Genomic DNA, 21,132 nt, shown 5'->3' on the forward strand with positions numbered 1-21,132 from the left:
CTAAATGTTGGGAAGACTGAAGCCATTGTCTTTGATCCCCACCACAAACTCCGTTCCCTCGCCACTGACTCCATCCCTCTCTCTGGGCACTATCTGAGGCTGAACCAGACCGTTCGCAACCTTGGCGAATTTGACCCTGAGATGAGCTTCAACTCTGCTGCCCATATCCTAACTCGCATCAAGTCCTGTTCATCCATCACCCCTGTGCTCGCTGACCTACATTGCTCCCAGTCTGGGAACACCTTGATTTTAAAATTTTCATTCTTGTTTCCAAATCCCTCCATGGCTTTGTTCCTCCCTATCTCTGTAACCTCTTCCAGCCCTACAACCCTCTGAGATCTCTGCACTCCTCTAATTCTTGCCTCTTGCGCATCCCCCATTTTAATCACGCCACCATTGGCGGCCATGCCTTTAGCTGTCTAAGCCCTAAGCTCTGGAATTCCCTCCCTAAACCTCTCCACCTCTTTACCCCTCTTTCCTCCTTTAAGACGCTCTTTAAAACCTACCTCTTTGACGAAGCTTTTGGTCACCTACTCTAATATCTCCTTATGTGGCTCGGTGTCAAATTTTGTTTGATAATTGTTCCTGTGAAGTGCCTTGGAACATTTTACTACGTTAAAGGCGCTATATAAATGCAAGTTGTGGCAGTTTCCATTATAAAAGTGTGCATAGGAAATTATACTGGTTAATTGATTAGAAGTGTATGCAGATGTAAAATGTTTGAATATATAGATTATAGGTGTAGCAGTTATTAAAAATATGGAGAGTAATGCTTTGTTAAAACCTTGTGATTTTCAGAGTATAACCTTCCAATCTGACTTGTCAATCACCTATGGTGTTTGTCACAGGCAGTTAAAGACCAGGTGTAATCTTCTGATTAAGCAGGCAAGAATTGGATCAGGGTGTGCCATCGTAATTCCGTTTTAATGTTCATCCTTCTGTCCTTATTTTCAGATACTTCCACCATAAATTTCTAGGCCCACTTGTTAAGGGAACTGCCTCTATGGTGCCACGTAGTGGACCAAGGGGGAGGGTAATTAACACCAGTCCCTTATGAATGTGGATGTCAGAAATTATACTTGGAAAAGTTGACTGGAAGTGTGTGCTGATGTAAGATTTTGAATATATAGATTGCATCTATTACTGAAACTATGGAGAGTAATGGTTTGTAAAACCTTAAATTGGTTCTCTGGTTATACCTTTCAATCTGAGGCAAAGTGAGGGTGAAAGACTGATTAGTAACCAAACACAGTGACTGTGACCAAAATGGCCCTAATCAAAAACCCATAATTTATTCCTGGTAATGTTAAATATAAATATCAGTGACCTATGCAATGTCATAAAGACTTATATATAAAACATAAGGTGGGTTAGTTGGCCTGTAGAGCCTGGCTTCTCGTTGTGAGCAGCAAGTGTTTGTACATCAGTCTAGGAAATGGCCATCATTGGAACAAAGGGATATGAGATACAGAATCTATCATTTGTAGGAAATAAGTTGTCAGCCTGACTTCAGTGGAAGAGTTGACCATTTTATTGAGCACCCACTTTGGTAAACAACCAGAAAGGGAGAGACTGCATTTAGGCAAAGGAATGAATAGCCACTGCTCTAGTACAGGGTTTTCAGTCTGCCTGGATAAAGGCGATTCATTGTAGTTAGGTGTGAATTTCAGTCTTCGTTCTAATGTGGAGACAAAAATCGAAACTGAATGCTGGAAATAAAAACATAAAATGTGATGAATGTAGTAATGTATGTTGTGAATGTATGAAGTCTATCAGCATCTGAAAGAGAACAGATTAATGTGGGTGGAGACTTATCAGCCTCCTTGGAAGTTCCAGTAGTTCTGCAGTCTTGGAATTTGTTCTGCTACTTACCTCGTGATCCTGGGCCACTTAGTTACTTCCTGTTAATTCCTGACAGGCATGGGTCTATAGTGCAGGTATCTAGAACGCTGCAGCCCATGACCCAACCTTCACTCAGCTCTACCTCATCACTGTGGTCCTCGTCAAACCACCAGCTCCTGTGTCCCAGAGAATTGGCTTTAAGATTCTCATCCTCACCTTAAAACCCCTCCGTTGCCTCGCACTTCTTATCTCCGTGACGTCAAGCCCCTGTTCCTCCGCCTATCCTCAGATGCTTGCCCCTATCTCATTGTCTGTTCTACAATTGGTGGCTGCTCCTTTGACCACCTTGTCCCTGCCCTCAGGAATTGTCTTCCTGACTGTCCAGTCTGCCATTTCAAAAACTAGTTTGACTTGTCTGCTTCATCACTGCTTTATCCTTGTCCTGCCCCTCTTGTCTTCTCTTCTCTCTCCCTCTCTCTTGCTACTTGCTACCTACTGCCCCCTAAAGTGTCCTATGCTCTCTTAATCGATACTCCACTACTGGACTCTATATCCACCCCCTCCATCACTGTGGGTGCACTGTATACGATCTATAGGATGCGCTGTAGCAACTCACCAAGGTCACCTCAACCACACCTCCCTCCTCTGTGAAGGACAAGAGCAGCAATGCTGTGTGAACACCATCTCAACCTCCAAGTTCCCCTTTTAAGTTACACACTATCCTGACTTGGACATATCGATGAAGGAATGGCGATATTTGTCAAATGGAGTAGTTTGAGAAGAAACTTGATAACTGAGCATAGCATTGGTGAAACGCCTTGTTTAGAAGTGCACAATGCCAGCCCTTGTCACGACTTGTGGGCAGTGACAAATGATTCAAAGTGTTGAAGAAATGAATCCTGCAGAAAATATCTGTACCCTCTCATAATTTTAAAAATCTCGATTTCCTCTTTCACCTTTTTGGTTCTAGTGAGAAACGTCACAATTTTTCAAATGTTTGTAACTATAACTTCATTCCCAATATTGTTCTAGTGAATCATCACTGTGCCTTTTCCATGGCTCATAAATCCTTTCTTTAATGGGGTGCCCCGAACTTCAAGCAATGCTCCTACTGAAACCTAACCAGTGTCTTGTACAAATTTAACATCCTGTCCTTGCTTTTATATTTCGTGCTCATGTATAAAATCCAGAATTACATTTCTGATAATGCCCTTTTCTGTCAGCCCTCCCACTGTTTTAAAGATCTGTGTGTCTGCACCCACTCTGTTCCTGCACTCTTAAGAATCTTGCTTTTGAGTATACTTCCTTTTACTCCTTTTCCCAAAACATACTCCTTCCCATTTTACATAGAATTACATAGAATGCACAGCACAGAAACAGGCCATTCGGCCCAACAGGTCCATGCCGGTGTTTAGGCTCCACACGAGCCTCCTCCCTCCCTACTTCATCTAACCCCAATAGCATATCCTTTTCCTTTCTCCCTCATGTATCCAGCTTCCCTTAAATCCATCTATGCTATTTGCCTCAACTACTCCTTGTGGTAGTGAGTTCTGCATTCTAACCACTCTGGGTAAAGAAGTTTCTCCTGAATTCCCTTTGGATTTATTAGTGACTATTTTAGATACACTTGTGGAACATAATTCCATTGAGTGAGTGTCTGTGTTTAAAGTCTTTACGTGGCTTGTCCACGTGGTCAAATCCGGTTACACAACAGCCAAAGCGGGGGCAGCGGAGAGTGGGGTGGTGCCGTTATGGGAAAGTCCTATCACTGAGTCTCAAATTTTCACCAAGCGTTGAAGTCCAACCACACAGAGCGCAAACCGGGTCTATTGGTCGTTAGGCTAGTGGCAGTGTATGCCTAGTACCCATGTCATCATCGATGTTTGTGCATTTAATTACTTTAATGAATATAATAACAATGTATACCTGTCAAAGAAACACAGTAAAGTACATTAATCATTGACATTATAATAATAACTTTAATAAACAAGAAGTATAACAGGGGAACTAAGGTAGTCTATTAGTATTGTCTTTGACCACTAGAATCTACCAGTCACTCATAACTAAGCGTCCATAAAGATTTGTAGGATTTCTAGTGTCAATTGCAGTGTTAATCTTGACGTTTGACTCGCAATGGTCTTGTAGTGGTTGATGTTTAGAAATTTCATCAGGGTGTTATTCTGTTCTAATCATTTTCCTTGTGCACCTATTACGAAACTAAAGAATTTAATATTGTCTCCGCCTGGCAATTTTTTGATTGCGGGCTCCAGCATTTTATATTTCTCTTGTTTCTCAATCCTAGCCTTTTCTAATGATTTATCATTATTCTCGTAATGAATAGGACATCGGGTTTCCATAGAACCTCATCAGTTGATTTAAGACTTGGCTCTGTAAATGACGCCCAGCCATAGATACTTGCTTTGTTTTTAAGTTTTTCTAGGATTTTGTTGTACCTCTTAATTTGGGCTTTTTTTTTTACCGAGAGGCATGTCCCTGAAATGTGTGCAATTGTCTCGTTGGACAATTCACATTTTCTGCACAATATTGTTGATCCAGTTCTCCTGAGTGATAATGTGTATCTGGTGGGATCTTATATATATGGCCCCTAGTTCTGGTCTCCCCCGCAAGTGGAAACACCTTGGGCCTGATGTTACCAGGACTGCGGGTTCTCGGCGGGGGGGGGCTATCGGACACGTGGGTAATGCGCACAGCGAAATCAGTCAGACACCCGCGCGATCGTAGCCCAATTGGATCCACTTACCTGGTCCTCCGGGTTCCCCACTGCTGATCTGCACGTTGGGCGGGCTGCGCGTGCGCAGTAAGATCTGTCAGCTGGAGGAGCTCTATTTAAAGGGGCAGTTCTCCACTGATAGATGCTGCAACAAATAGAAAAAATTACAGCATGGAGCAGCCCAGGGGGAAGGCTGCTCCCAGTTTAATGATGCCTCACTCCAGGTATCAATACACGGGGTGAGGAGGGGGAGGACAGAGATCTCCCCGCCCTCCCCCCTACCCCGGCGGCCGGGAGGAAGCGGCCTGCCTCTGCCACCAGGAAGGCCTGGCTCGAGGTGGCAGAGGAGGTCACCTGCACCACCAACATACCGCCCACCTGCATACAATGCAGGAGGCGCTCCAATGACCTCAGTAGGTCAGCCGAAGTGAGTACACTTACTCATTCCCCTACACTCCGTCTGCCACATCACCGCCCCCACCCCACATCTCCTTCTGCACTGCCAACACTACTCTGTCACATCACTCCTCACACCCACTCAAACCTCATCCTCATCTTACCTGCACTTCCTCACCTCCCCAGTACTCATCCCACCACTACCACTCAACCCAATCCTCATACAATCTCATGGCTCTATCTCATACACACCCTCTCGTGCATCTCTTTCACGGTCAGCCTCACTCAACCTGCCACTCCCCATGCTGCAGCCACAGGGCATGTATCACATACGTGCAGTAGGCAGTGTAAGGCAAACGTGTCGTGAGCATGAAGGGGATGCACAAGGGTGTTTGAGGGTTTGTCATGGTTGTTACTTATATTGAATTTCTGAGCAACTCACATCACATATTATATTGGCACCACTACTGCCATGTCTTCGCGAATCTTGTCTGGTTTGTGCAATAATGCCCTTTCCTGAGGATCACTATGAAGACCCACAACTGATGCCACCCATTGTGTCACTGCAGAGTGGGTGTAGGTGTATTTGCAGGGCTCTTTTGTGCAGATGGCTGAGACACGTTGGCAATGTCCCCGGTGGCACCCTGGAAGAATGCGGAGGAGAAGTTGTTGAGGGCAGTGTTGACTTTGACAGCGACAGGTAAGAAGATGGTGCTCGGGCCAGCTGGGAGCAGCTCCGCATGAAGCAGGCTGCAGATGTCCACGACTACATGTCGAGTGACTCTGAGCCTCCGTGCACTGCTGTTCAGAGAGGTCCAGGAAGCTGAGCCTCGGTCTGTGGACCCTGTGGCGAGGGTAGTGCCCTCTGCGACGCATCTCTCTCTGCGGTAGTCCTCCCTCCTGCTGTACAGGTGGATGTGTCACAGCGCTCTGTTGTGGAGCTCCATGTGTCAGAGGTGGATGGTGAGGCTGGTGATGCTGTTCGCCCTCCGAGGAGGTCATGACTGCAGCTATGGCGGCCCCCATCCGGAAGATGTACATCTGAGGGGGTCCGCAAGGTAGGTACGTGTCTCTGGACCCCGGGATAAGTGCAAGTTGGTGACTTTGATTGTCAGGAGGAGGGTGGTGGAGGCCAAACTTTGTTCGAAGTGATAGAGTGGCCTCCTGCAATGAGTGAGGGTCTTTTCTTCTCCCCCCCCCCCCCCCCCCCCCCCCCGGTCAGCTGCCACAGGCTGACAGCTGCAACAGGTCCATTTGAACTGGGAGTGTTTCCCCCAGTGTGGGAAACAGTCCCAGTTTGCTTTAAAATCCCACCCCTCCTCACATAATCCCTTAATCAGGTCAGTTAATGACCTGAACAAGCAAAGTAAATAGCGTCAAGTGCCTGCGGGATTCCTACCAACGGGGGCTGCGCGCGCACGCCGGCGCGTCAGTGGGGGACCTGGAAGTACGCGGGTTCGAGGCGGGCTCCGGTCCCGCTCCGGGATTTCCCGATTTTCGGGGTGCCCCCGCCAGGAACGCACCCGATAGCAGGTGCTAAAATGATGCCCCTTCTCTATGTCTGCCCTATCAAACCCCTTCATAATCTTAAAGACCTCCATCAGGTCACCCTCTCAGTTTTTTCTTTCTGCTCAATCTTTCCTGATAGGTATAACCTCTCAGTTCTGATATCATCCTAGTAAATCTTTTTTGCACCTTCTCCACTGCCTCTATATCCTTTTTATAATATGCAGACCAGAATTGTTCACAGTATTCCAAGTGTGGTCTAACCATTTCTCTGCATTGAACTGTATCTGGATTCTGCCAACCTACCTACATCCTCTCCTGACTTGGGGAACTCTATGGCACTCTGATTATCCAAAAGTCCATGGGAAAAAAACAAGCAGTTGCAAAAATGTTTAATTTTTTGGAAATATGGCTTGGTTTCTGTGTTGTAACTTCTATGAGTAACCACATTGCACAATATTGTACTGCGCTGATTGGACCATACAAGATGCAGGTCTATCACTGTGCTCAGTTGGCTGATCTCGTTCAGGATGCTAGAATTGGCCTTGAGCTTCTTGCAGGCTAGGGAGGGAACAAGTTGGTGCGTGTTCCTTGTCCTGTCCAGTGACTCTGCTGGAAAGTGTGGATATGAATGTTGGGTGAAGACTTGCAGCATTCCACCATCAAATAGTCCGTCATTGGCCAATGGTGAAGTACGGTCACTGGGCTGAGCGTCCAAAGGGCTGCTGACCTCCATGTAACCGTATCGTACTGCAAGACACTGCTTTCACGAGTCAATCGATTCTGCATTACTGATGCTCTCCTAGCAGAGTCACAAATGAGGCAATGTTAAGTTCCTCTTCTGTATAATGTATTTCCTCGGGCCAAGCAGTGAGATTGTTAACTCACTTGAAGGAAGTGTAGTGATTGGTTGATGTTGCAGATGAAGAATCAGTATCAGTCTGCTAACCAATTGATAGCTTGCAGTTGGTGTTGAGTGGATGATCTTGACAATAGCTACAGTTTTGGTGTCATTCAGTAATACATCAATTATTAAACTATTGAAGACTTGACTAACAGGATAAGGTGAACTCTCTTTCACTTTGACAGTAATAGTTATATAGGATGTTGGTTCGAGGCGAATGAACTATTTTCTGCCATACAAACAAGCGACTGACGGACACTTACTATTTTACTCTTGGGCCAGTTGAATTTCATCCCAAATGGTTACTTTTCATTTTCAGGAGCGATGGGTTTTTGGGCGGGGGGGAGGGGGAACACCAAGCAACATGAGAAATCAGGACAGGTGACCAAGAGCTTGGTCAAAGAAATTGATTTTAAGGAGGAGAGAGGGAGGTTTAGGGAGGGAATTCCAGAGCTTAGGACCTAAACAGCTGAAAGTGGGGTGAAAGAAGTGAGGGATAGACTAGGCCAGAATTGGAGAGGTGCAGAGATGAGGGTTGTAGATAGTGAGGGGGCGAGGCCATGTAGGGATTTGGAAACAAGTTTGAGAATTTTAAAATCGAGGTGTTCCCAGTCTGGGAGTCAGTGTAGGTCAGCAAGCACAGGGGTGATGGATGAACAGGATTTGGTGCAAGTTGGGATAAGAGCAGCAGAATTTGAGGAGCTCAAGTTTATCACCACAGAAATGGTACCCTGTTGAGAGATACTGGACTTGTTTCTAACACAATACCAAACCTGGCATTTTTTCTTTAAACCGCACCCTGGAGACTGTGCTGATCTGTTTTAAACCTGCTTTGCGTCATGAAACAGCCTCATCCAACAAATTTTATTTTACATGTATCTCACCCAGCTATCTAGCACTTCAGCAAATCTGTATTCCCTGCTGAAGGCAGGTGTAAACCAACTGTTGATTTCAAAAGTTTACAGCTGCACTTGCAACTTAATTACTGCCACTAGAGAAGGACAATGGCTGATCTTTTACCTCAACTCCAGTTTCCCACCCTATCACCTCATCCCTTGTTTCCCTTAGTGTCCAAAAATCCATCGATCTCTTGAATATACTCAACGATTGAGTGTCCACAGTCCTCTGGGGTAAAGAATTCCAAAGATTCACAACCCTCTGAGTGGAGACATTTTTCTTCATCTCGGTCCTCACACTTCTCTGCGTTAAATTTCATCTGCCACGTGTCCGCTCATTTAACCAATCTGTCTCTGTCCTCTTGAAGTCTATCACTATCCTCCTCACTGTTTACTACATTTCAGAGTTTTGTCTCATCTGCAAATTTTGAAATTATGCCCTGTACAGCCAAGTCAGTCAATATATATTAAAAAAAAGTATTTAGCATGAGCACAAATTGGTTGTGTAATGACCTCATTGATTTGATACTGCTGATGCATGCTGGTAGACTAAGTTGCAGTAAAAGTAGTTTCTGGATGAGAATCATGTGACATAGTCACTGGCGGTGAAATTCTTGCCTGTTAATTTTACGATACAAAATGGGATAAAAATAATACTTGAGCCTCTCTCCCATTGAAGCATGTGCTTCTATTGCCACTCCATTTAAAATTCCCATGACTCACGACTGTGGAACTCGGCTCGTCTAATCACTAATTTCTGTTCTTAGTTCCATCATCTCTTTCAATCTTGGTGTCCATGATGTGGAGATGCTGGTGATGGACTGGGGTGGACAAATGTAAGGAATCTTACAACACCAGGTTATAGTCCAACAAATTTATTTTAAAATCACAAGCTTTCGGAGATTATCCCCTTCGTCAGGTGAATCTTGGTGTCGTCCACCATGATGGCCCTTTTGCCTCTTAATGAAGACAGTGCTACTGTTTTTGCTGCCTAGCTGGCCCAGGCTCTTGAATACACTGTAGACCAAACTATTTTGGCTATGACCAAGACATGATTAATAGGTAATCGTCTTATTTTTGCTCCTCTTGGGTTTTCCTTAACCAAGTTATGACTCTGTTAAATAGAGACATTCCGATTAAGTGATCAGCATTTGGAGGATAGAATAACAGAACAGTTTTCGCTGCTATCCCTGCTTCTCTGATTTATACCACAATTCCTGGGAGTACAGATACCAGCTTTCTTGACGTAGGCACATTAAGACTTTCTTAACTTGCAACTGATTCTATAATCTTGCCATTTGATGTAGCATGTAGTACATTCTTTACTGTGTCATAAGTATTCAGCAACTCACAGATGCTGTTGATCTCATATTTAGTTACATATTTGGCAAGCTAGCTTCCTGGCATTGGAGGGTGCTGTTGGACTAAATTTAGTGCCTTGATTTCCCTTCCAAATCAAACTGATGCAGGGTTTGTGTTCGGACCCTCCCACTCCCGACGCGGAGGACTGTATAGGTTTCTTGATCCAAGAGGAAGCTTTTTCAATCCTCAATCCTGCCATTTCTGCCGATGTTGCAGGGGTGCCTGGTACCTTGAAAAAGTGGACGGAGTATTCGACTGGCGGGCCTTCATGGGCAAACTAGATCCTGTCTTCTCCTTGCTTGCATATGTGACTGTGTGTACCCACGCGTACACATTCTCCCCCCTCCCCCACTTTACGGCAAAGGTTACTGCATGCACTGTTGGAGGTGCTGTCTTTTGGTACAGACGTTAAACCGGGGCTCTGTTTACCTGTTCAGGTGGATGGAAAAGATCTCATGATATTAATCAAAGAGTTGGGCAGTTCTCTGGGTGTCTTGGCCAACTTTATCCCTCTACCTATGCTACCAAAAACAGATGAACTGGTCATTTACCTCACTGCTGTTTGTGGAATCTTGCGATGCGCAGTGATTGCACTTCAAAAGTACTTCATTGTGAAGCGCTTTGGGGCGTCCTGAGGATGTGAAAGATGTTATGTAAATGTAAGTCTTTCTATGAAACTTAATATGCTCTGGTGTCCATAATTTGTTTGAGCTGTAGTTCGAAAGGCTACTGAGGCAATTCAAAGCTCTCAGCCAGGAACGAGTTCCTGATGCAACCTTGTGATGTCTTCAGCTGGAAGGGCAGAAAGCTAGAAATGTGTCCACTTTGACGTAGTTTAAATTTAATATATGAAGATAAAATTTGGAATTTCTTATAAATTGCAACTAGATAGGTCCTGGGTGCCAGTGTGTTGGGAATTGCTGCTGCTGACCTGAGTGTCAGCTGCCTCCAATTGCAGCCTTCCTGAGTGGACCCTTAATACACTGGACTCTGACCCCAAAGGTTAGTAATGCTCGCCTGACTTACCACGGCAGTTCTCGCCTCTGCCTGTTCCTGCTGCCTCCCAGCTCACACGTGGACACTTCCTGATTTCAGCCCTATGTTTGTCTTTCACCAATTTTTTTTATTCGTTCATGGGATGTGGGCGTCGCTGGCGAGGCCGGCATTTATTGCCCATCCCTAATTGCCCTCGAGAAGGTGGTGGTGAGCCGCCTTCTTGAACCGCTGCAGTCTGTGTGGTTTGATTTAATTTGAAGTAATATTCCAGGTTCACTTTCTCCCCTACCATTTCCTATCTTCAGTGAACCCCCCCCCACTCTCTGTTGCTTCCCTTCAATGAAAAGCCCATGTTGTCCCCTGTCTTTCCTCCTTCAGTCCTCTGACAATGGGCACAGGCCTATGGCTCTTGACTAGTTCCCTTCTGTCTGTCAAATCTGGGTGCAGTACTTGCTGCAGTTTTACTAGCACATCCTGTGACTTTGCTCTGCAGTTCATTGTATTTGCTTATCACCACTCTGGTCTTCACTAGAAAGGTAATGCTGGTTTATGAGGGGGAATTTCTCAGTTACTGAGGGCACCTGTTAGCTGCTGATCACATCTGTGTGGGGAAACTCAGTTGTGTGTGCCCCCACCAGGAGGCAGTATTGTATTACCATAGCAAGCTGCTTTCATTCTGTCTGGTAAAACCTGAAATCTCGTCCTATGCACCTTTCTTCCGAACCATGTAGTTCCTCCTGCATTATAGCCAGCAGTGACCTGTGAGTCTGAATAAAAGACTGTACTCTGTACCTGGGAGATGGCCACTCTGAAACAGTTTATCCTTTCGTAAAGGATATTTAAGGCCTTTATTACAGGAGTAATTATATAGGGCCTTGGTGAGACCGCACCTGGAGTATTTTGGTCTCCTTACCTGAGAGAGGATATACTTGCCATAGAGAGAGTGCAACGAAGGTTCACCAGACTGATTCCTGGGATGGTGGGATTGTCGTATGAGGAGAGATTGAGTAGACTAGGCCTGTATTCTCTGGAGTTTAGAAGAATGAGAGGCGATCTCATTGAAACATACAAAATTCTTACAGGGCTCGACAGGGTAGATGCAGGGAGGATGTTTCCCCTGGCGGGGGAATCTAGAACCAGGGGTCACAGTCTCAAAATAAGGGGTAGACCATTTATGAACATATAAATTAAGAGCAGGAGTAGGCCATTCGGCCCCTCGAGCCTGCTCTGCCATTTGATAAGATCATGGCTGATCTGATTGCAATCTCAACCCTTGCAATCTCCCCCGTCTACTGACTATAACCTTTGACTCTCTTATTAATCAGGAATCTATCTAACTCAACCTTAAAAATATTCAATGACCCTGCCTCCACTGCTCTCTGGGGAAGGGAGTTCCACAGACTCGCTACCCTCAGAGAAAAAATTTCTCCTCATCTCCGTCTTAAATGGGAGACCCCTTATTTTTAACTGTGGCCCCTAGTTCTAGTCTTTCCCACAAGGGGAAACATCCTCTCAGTGTCTATCCCTTCTCGTCCCCTCAGGGTCTTATGTTTCAATAAGATCACCTCTCATTCTTCTAAACTCCGGTGTATACAGGCCCAACTTGTCCAACCTTTCATCATTAGATAACCCCCTCACCCCAGGAATCAGTCGAGTGAACCTTCCCTGAACCGCCTCCGAAGCAATTATGTCCTTTCTTAAATAAGGAGACCAAAACTGCACACAGTATTCTAGATGTGGTCTCACCAATGCCCTGTACAACTGTAGCAAAACATCTCTACTTTTATATTCCATTCCCCTTGCGATAAATGACAACTTTCCATTTGCCTTCCTAATCACTTGCTGTACCTGAATACTAACTTTTTGTGATTCATGTACGAGGACACCCAGATCCCTCTGTACCTCAGAGTTCTGCAATCTCTCTCCATTTAAATAATATACTTCTTTTCTATTCCTCCTGAGGTGAGGAGAAATTTCTTCACTCAGAGGGTGGTGAATCTTTGGAATTTTCTACCCCAGAGGCTGTGGAGACTCAGTCATTGAGTATATTCAAAACAGAGATCGATAGATTTCTAGGTATTAAATGATGTGGAGATGCCGGTGATGGACTGGGGTTGACAATTGTAAACAATTTTACAACACCAAGTTATAGTCCAACGATTTTTATTTGAAATCTACAAGCTAAGGCATCAAGGGATATGGGGATAGTGCAGGAAAATGGCACTGAGGTGGAAGATCAGCCATGATCTTGTTGAATGGCGGAGCAGGCTCGAGGGGACGGATGGCCTACTCCTGCTCCTATTTCTTATGTTCTTAAAGGGAATAACAAATTACTTTGCAGCAAGATATTAGATCACAGACAAGGCTCATATTGTACGGGAGCCTGAAATTTTCCTTCATCTGATTGTGGCTCTGCAATGGTTTTGTCTGAAAGTTGCGTATAACAGAATGATAGTTTAAAAAGTGAAAGAAATACAATATGTAGCAATTATCTTTAAATTCAGAAGCATTTCACATACAACAAGTGCACTGAGTGTGATGCACTGCTGTACCAGCAAGATTCCACAATCAGCTGAGAGAGGAATAACCAGTTAGTTTGTTTGAGTTTTGAGGGCAGAATGTTGACAGACGCTGGAAGAATTGTGTCATGGGATCTCTAATGGTCCCATTTCTCTGACTTGAGAGGGTCATTACCTTGCATATAGATGGCACAAATGCTACCTACTTGTCAGTCCAAGTCTCCCTCCCCTGTGACCTCTTACCGCCAAGAGCAGCAAAGTCATGGGACCATCACTCCTTCCAAGTTCCCCTCCAATTTACACACCATCCTGACTTGGATATTTATCACTGACCCTTCATTGTCACTGGGTCAGAATCCTGGAATTCCCTCCCTAACACCATTGTGGAAGTACCTTCACCACACGGACTGCAGAGGTTTATGGATAAGATCCACCATCACCTTCTCAGGGCAGCTAGGGATGGGCAATAAATGCCGGCCTTGCCCACGATCCCCATGTCTTGAGAACAAATCTTATTTTTTAAATGAAGCTTGATTGAGGTTAAAATGCAGAATATAATTCTGGGCCAGTTTAAGCCTTCAGATTACATGTGGATACCAATTACTGCACCGATCAAATACAGGGAAGAATATTTCTCCACGAGACTTTGGCCAGTGGCTGCGACCTCTGTTACCTGCATCCCAGCAATGGTATTAAAGATTTTTTACTATTTGTTCTCTGAATTTGTAGGGCAGCAAAAGCCTTGTTTATCACCTATCCCTCATTGCCCTGAGAGAGTCAGCCCCCCCAGTAAGGGACTGGAGTGAGGTGTGGGCCCAGACCGGGTAGGGGCGGCAGGTTCCCTTCACTGAAGGACATTAGTGACCCAGTTGGGATTTTATCACACTCCGGCAGTTTTAATGCTCATGTTAAGTCTGCAAATAGGCCAGCATGCTAATGCCTTGAAAAATTGAAGCTGTTTTTATTAGAACAGAAGGCACAAAGAGGTGATTTCATAAGAGGTGTTTAACATTATGAAGGGATGGGACAGGGTAGATAGAAACAGACTTGTTTCCAGTTTCAGGGGGGGGCGGTGGAGGTGGAGGCGGTGGTTTTGGTGCACACAGAGCTGGCACCATATGTTTGCATTCGGAGTCTGTGGTTTACACAGGAAACCGATTGTTGCTGGTCTGGCGTGAGAGTGGGACAGTGCAAGGAAATCGTGCTCCTGAAACACAGGTCCGGTAGGTGTGACAGCACCTGGATTTAAAAATAAAACCCCTTCCTTTAATAGAAGTGCTTTGTGTTTTCACAGATTCTACTTCCATTGTAACACAATCTGTCAGCCATGCCTTCCGACCTGGCCAAAAAAAAGGCAGCCAAGAAGAAGGAGGCGGCGAAAGCTCGTCAGCGGAAGCCCAAGGCTGAAGAAAATGGCGACCTCGGTGGGGACGAAGTGGAAAATTCTGAAAGGCCACAGATCAACGGCTCCTCTGTTCATGACGCAGGTACGGATGGGGGGGTCTGCGAGAGTGCAGACAGATGCGGCTCTCTCTCTCTCTGTGCATTGCCGCGTGTCCTATAATTCCAGAGTAAAGACTGATTTTTGTATGTGAAGGAGTTCGGAAAGGCAAGAGAGAGACGCACACATGATAGTTAAGCAAATGGAAAAGGTAAATCTTTACATTTAAACTGAGAGTAGGACAAGGTTCAAACCAGTAAGAGACCAGTTTGAAACTGATCGTCAGAGGGTTCTTCACTCTGTGATCAACACTTGCATTATTTAAACTAGCCGCTGCAGTGGGGGAGCGAAGGGTCTTTGTGAATGGATAGTCCAAGCTGGGTAAAATGTCCTCCCTCATCTTCTGATCTTGTGACTTGAGGTAAAGCCCTGTTGCAAAGAGAAAATGGTGAATGTCCTCCAATCAATGTATTTCAAATGGAAAAATTTAAACTTACATTTAACTGGATTCAGGTGAACTCGTAAGCTGTGCTGAACCCTCCCCTTGTTTTGTGTCTAAAATAAAAAGCATAGTAATGACTGTCGGTAAAATCTGACATTCCTCTGAAGGGTGTGAGGATATAGCGTCTCTGCAGAATAACGCTGACTGTAACAGAGGACGTGGTAGCATTGTCCTGCAGAAAGGAGAATCCATCTGGTGTAGCGGGGATTAAAGCACCACACACTTTTTACATACCAGAGATGCACTGATGTACGTTTCCACCTGGGGGCTCACTGTGACTCGCTGAGAGTTGGATCAGCCTTGTGAAGTGAGCTATTCACCAAATTATACAAACGGATATCAGTACTGCATTTTATTTATAATGTGTGCAACAAATGGGTGACTGCCATGCAGATCATTCCCACGACGAGTCACCAGTTAACTAGATTTTTCACTGCATCTTAACACCCAGTGTAAAACTCAGCAGCCGAGGCTCATAAGCTGCACTAACTTTAAAATCTTATTCTGACCATCACACATGTCCCTATAACTGGAGGAATGTTTTAATAGGAGTCTGATTTCTTGCCAGTTTGAAGGGCCGTACATTTTGGGTAGGCTCACTGTCTTTGACTTGTTTAGCTACTTTGAATTTTGTGATGATGAAGAGCGAGGGGTGTAATGGCGATGGAATGGGACACTCTTTTCCCCCATTTGGGCAGCAGCAATTACTGCTATGGTTGAGCATAGCACAGGTAATTGTAGATTTGCTCCCTCTACACTGGCCCCGACAGGGTGCCACCTACATCATCAGTTTAATGTTTTTCCAATTGCCCACACCAGCCATCCTGTTGAGTGAAATTGCCAAATTAAAGTCAGTTTTATGCTATTTTGGCTTTCACCCAACACACATTGTTTCCATGAACAATCTCCTATGAACTGAAATACCTGCCGTTTTTGAGAGAGTGCGCCTGAGATTAATAATTACCATTTCCATCGTGTCAGCTTTGGCTTGGTAGCACTCTCACCTCTGAGTCAAAAGGTTGTATAGTCAAGACCCACTTGGGGGACTTGAACATGTAATCTAGGCTGACACTCTGGGGGAGTGCTGTACTGTTAGGGGGTGCAGTGCTGAGGGAGCGCTGCGCTGTCTGGTGGGGGGGGGGGGGGGTTTGGTGCTGAGGGAACGCTGCACAGTCTGCTCCCTCAGGTGGATGTAAAAGATCCCATGGTGCTATCCAGTTGGGCTGGATGGAATCCTCTCTCCCAGCTCTCGTGTTGTGTTGTGTTCCTTGCTATTTTCTCTGTCCTTCATTGCCTCGATTGACGGGTCTCCTCCATCCCCTTGTATTTTGACACGGTTTCACCTTCCACAGGACTGGCTCAGATCACTAAGGAGCTGGATGACTTTGAGCTGAAGAAAGCGGCAGCCCGGGCAGTCACTGGCGTGCTGGCTTCCCACCCCAACAGTACGGACGTTCACATCATTAACCTGTCGCTCACGTTCCATGGTCAGGAGCTAATGAGCGACACCAAGCTGGAGCTGAATACCGGCCGGCGTTATGGGCTGATTGGTCTCAATGGCACTGGTAGGTCACACATGCTCTGTGGGCAGGGAAGGAAGCCCAAAGGTTCTTATAGTTTACAATCATGAAATACTTGGAGAGTTGAAGGCTGCTGCCCAAGGTTTAACGTTTGCTTTTCCTCCTCGAGTTGGCTTATGTATTACTGACTCCACTGTGACTGAGTAGGGAGTCCCAAGTGGACAGCACAGACTGGCATTGTGTGCCTAGAACACAAGATGTGTGGTATTCAGATCTGAGTGTCTGGGATTTGGAGGGATTTTTCCAGACTATTGATTTGGGGCCCTTGGCTGTCCCAGATCTAGCTGGATTTCCTGAATTCTGCTGGGTCCTAAGTGATGGAGCTTGCAGATATCATGGGCTTCCCAGTCCATCTAATCCATGGCAGACTCTTGGGCTCCCACTGAATGAAGCCTAACATATGCTTTCGTGCCTTGGAGCAAAAGGGAGCCTGCAGATTGGCCGCACTACAAGTGGGAGTGGGGGAACTGTACAGACTGGTTCTCGACCCTCGGTGCTAATGTTGTATTCTCTCTCTCTCTCCAGGTAAATCTATGCTGCTGTCTGCTCTGGGTCACCGGGAGTTGCCGATACCAGAACACATCGACATTTACCACCTTACGCGGGAGATGCCGCCCAGTGACAAAACGCCACTTGCTTGTGTAGTTGAAGTTGACAAGGAGCGTATCGAGCTGGAAAAAGAGGCAGAACGCCTGGCCCATGAAGACTGTAACTATCTGCTGGTTTCTTGTTTTTGTATTGGTTGTGGTTACAATTCTGAAGGATGGGTTAAAGTTGGTCTTTGATGCCTCAGGAAAATTGAAAAGTGAAAGGGCCAGTGGTTTAATCAAAGTATGGAGGCTGCGTCATGTTCTATGGACAGGAGAGTGGCCGTGGGGGGGGAATTCAGTCTGCTCTGTTAGCTGTGGCAACGCTTCATCTTTTTAATCCCTGCCTTTTCTCCATCCATATGTCACGACAGCACCTTACTCCCCATTGCCATCCTTTTGTGTCAGCCTTTCCATTTATAAATTGCTGTGTTTGCATTTACAGTGGGAACCGTTTATGTAAATTCACTGTTATAATTGCCCCCTTTTCCCCTGTGGTGGTGCTGTAACTCCTGCTCTGACTAGCTCTGCTTCCCAAACTGTAGCACTGTGCTGGGAGGGACCTGATAAATGTGTTAGGGACCATCAATGGCCAGGCTCAGATGTACAGTCTATTCTGGACAAGAATGGGTTAGATGTACGGTCCAGGGGCTGCACTGTTCTAGGGGTTGTCACCGTACCAGAGGGCCAGTCACTGCTAGCGAGTGGGTCTGTTGCTGTCTGTCACACTGACAAGTGTGGGCAGCTAACACTGGAGACTCTTCTCTCTGGGTCTGGCCATGTCCTGTTGGGGCAGCCTCCTCCTGTGGACTATTTAACGGTTGGGCTAGTGTGTCAGCATTTCAATACATAATGTGAATGCACTGACACATGGGACTGGTGTCACAATGTGACTGTCCCCTGGGCAGGCCTATAGGAGACCAGCGTGAGGTGACCGGGGAGCAGTGTGATGTGGGCCATTGCGTTCTCTGTACCCGGGCTCCTGAGGCCCGAGGTTGTAGAAGCCCAATTTCCCAGAGTTGTAAATGGGCCAGGAGTAGAGCTGGAATCTGATGCTCATGGTGAGGGTGCAAATCATGTGAGTTTCCTCACTGGGTTATGCTAATGTGCATCATTAGGGGTTCAGGTACATAGATCATTGAAGTGTCATGAACAGGTGCAGAAAATCATCAAGAAGGTTAATGGAATGCTGGCCTTTATATCTAGAGGACGAGAGTACAAGGGGGCAGAAGTTATGCTGCAGCTATACAAAACCCTGGTTAGACTGCACCTGGAGTACTGTGAGCAGTTCTGGGCACCGCACCTTCGGAAGGACATATTGGCCTTGGAGGGAGTGCAGCGTAGGTTTATAGAATGATACCTAGACTTCAAGGGTTAAGTCACGAGGAGAGATTACACAAATTGGGGTTGTATTCTCCAGAGTTTAGAAGGTTAAGGGGTGATCTGATCGAAGTTTGAGATATTAAGGGGAACAGATGGGGTGGATAGAGAGAAACTATTTCCGCTGGTTGGGGATTTTAGGAGTAGGGGGCACAGTCTAAAAATTAGAGCTAGACCTTTCAGGATTGAGATTAGAAAACATTTCTACACACACAGGGTGGTAGAAGTTTGGAACTCTCTTCCGCAAACGGCAATTGATACTAGCTCAATTGCTAAATTTAAATCTGAGATTGATAGCTTTTTGGCAACCAAAGGTATTAAGGGATATGGGCCAAAGGCAGGTATATGGAGTTAGATCACAGATCAGCCATGATCTTATCAAATGGTGGAGCAGGCACGAGGGGTTGAATGGCCTACTCCTGTTCCTATGTTCCTATTATCAATGCCAGGCAATATGTTGGGTCAGGTTACCTGGCGCTGCCCCTTGTTAACGATCAGACTGCGATGAAATGTGTAAGACACTGTGTAGCCTTTCCCTCTGCCATGTTTGAGCACCGGCTATTGCCACCCCGACCTGCAGAAAGCAGTTGTAACATTGGTCGGTCAGTCAGTGGCTGTGAACAGCGACCTATGGTCGGTCGGTGGCTGAACGGTGCAGGTTGTGTTGTCTGTCTAGCTGCACTTCACCTTTTTGGCCGTTAACTTTTTTCTCTTCCTTCCTCCAGCTGAGTGTGAGAAGCTTCTACAGATCTACGAGCGTTTGGAGGAGTTGGATGCGGATAAGGCAGAGGTGCGAGCGTCGCGGATCCTGCACGGTCTCGGGTTCTCACCAGCCATGCAGCGGAAGATGATGAAGGATTTTAGTGGAGGCTGGAGGATGAGAGTGGCACTTGCCAGGTAACCCAGCACGGGATGGAGACTCAGTGCTGCGGGGAGGGAAATGGTTTCGTAATGTTCTGATCGCATGTAACTTCAAAATAAACTGGGTTGCACTTTTTTTCTCTCCTATCTATCTATCTATCTTTCTCTCTCTTTCTGTTCTTTATGCTCTCTCTCTCTCTCTCTTCTGTGCTTTACTCTTTCACTCACTATCTGTCTGTACCTTCTTTCTCGCTCCCTCCCCTGCCCCCTCATGACTTGGTTGGTATTGGTACAGATGACCAGGTCCCAGGTTTGATCGTTAGCATGTGTTGAGCTTCCTGATTCTCACTACGGCCCTGGAAAATACGAGAGATCACTCACACCCAACAAAATACAATTGTAAACAATTTTACAACACCAAGTTATAGTCCAGCAATTTTATTTTAAATTCACAAGCTTTCGGAGGCTTCCTCCTTCGTCAGGTAAACATTTACCTGACGAAGGAGGAAGCCTCCGAAAGCTTGTGAATTTAAAATAAAATTGCTGGACTATAACTTGGTGTTGTAAAATTGTTTACAATTGTCAACCCCAGTCCATCACCGGCATCTCCACAACAAAATACAACTCAGTGCCAGTCCCCCCCTCCAGGAGAGAATTTAAGTGGGTTGGGTTGTTCCTGCTGATTTGCTTAGTGGTTATTATATTTTCTTATACAACATAAAAGTCTATTTGCATAAGTGTTCCATGATCACCTTCTGCGGTGAAATGAGTGTTTGGTCCATGTTTGCTCTCATTTCTAGTCTCCTAGCTCTGTTTGGCTAGTTACCCTAGGAGTTGAGCCCAATCTCAGCAGTACTGTGGGAGTGCTGCACTGTCAACGGTGCAACCCTTCAAATGATTTGTTAAACCCAGGCTTGTGCTGCTGTTAAAGACCCCATGGGCACTATTCGAGGAAGAGCAGGGTGTCCTGGCCAACATAGAATCATAGGTTATAGCACAGAAGTAGGCCATTTGGCCCATCTCATCCATGCCAGCTCTATGCAAGAGCAATCCAGCTAGTCCCACTCCCCCATCCTATCCTTGTAGTCCTGCAATTTGTTTCCTTTCAAGGACTTATTCAGTTCCCCTTTGAAGATCACGACTGAACCTGCCTCAACCACCCCCTAAGGCAGTGCATTCCAGATCCTAACCACTCACTGTTTTTATATAAAAAAAAGTTTTTCTTCATGTTACCTTTTTGGTTCTTTACCACTCACCTTAAATCTGTGTCCTCTGGTTCCTGACCCTTCTGCCAATGGGAACAGTTTCTCTCTATCTACTCTGTCTAGACCCTTCATGATTTTGAATACCTCTATCAAATCTCCTCGCAACCTTCTCTGTTCCAAGGAGAACAACCCCAGCTTCTCCAGTCTATCCACGTAACTAAAGTCCCTCATCCCTGGAATCATTCTAGTAAATCTCTTCTGCACCCTTTCTAAGACCTTCACATCTTTCCTAAAGTGCAGTGCCCAGAACTGGACACAATATTCCAGTTGTAGTCAAACCAGTGTTTTATAAAGGTTCACCATGACTTCCATACTTTTGTACCGTATGCCTCTATTTATAAAGCCCAGGATCCGGTATGCTTTT

General features: G+C 45.7%; 1 protein-coding gene across 1 annotated transcript in view; it reads left to right on the forward strand.

Annotated features, from left to right (window-relative positions):
* The window catches only part of abcf2a (ATP-binding cassette, sub-family F (GCN20), member 2a), a 68,618-nt gene that overhangs the window by 12,018 nt on the left and 35,468 nt on the right, over window positions 1-21,132 (forward strand). Inside the window, exons 2-5 of the mRNA XM_067977544.1 lie at window positions 14,447-14,639; window positions 16,448-16,660; window positions 17,201-17,383; window positions 19,368-19,539. Of these exons, the coding sequence (XP_067833645.1) occupies window positions 14,480-14,639; window positions 16,448-16,660; window positions 17,201-17,383; window positions 19,368-19,539 (728 nt within the window). The 5' untranslated portion in view covers window positions 14,447-14,479. The remainder of the gene's footprint in view (window positions 1-14,446; window positions 14,640-16,447; window positions 16,661-17,200; window positions 17,384-19,367; window positions 19,540-21,132) is intronic.

This window comes from Heptranchias perlo, chromosome 3 (genome assembly GCF_035084215.1).
Source record: "Heptranchias perlo isolate sHepPer1 chromosome 3, sHepPer1.hap1, whole genome shotgun sequence".
Classification (NCBI taxonomy): domain Eukaryota; kingdom Metazoa; phylum Chordata; class Chondrichthyes; order Hexanchiformes; family Hexanchidae; genus Heptranchias; species Heptranchias perlo.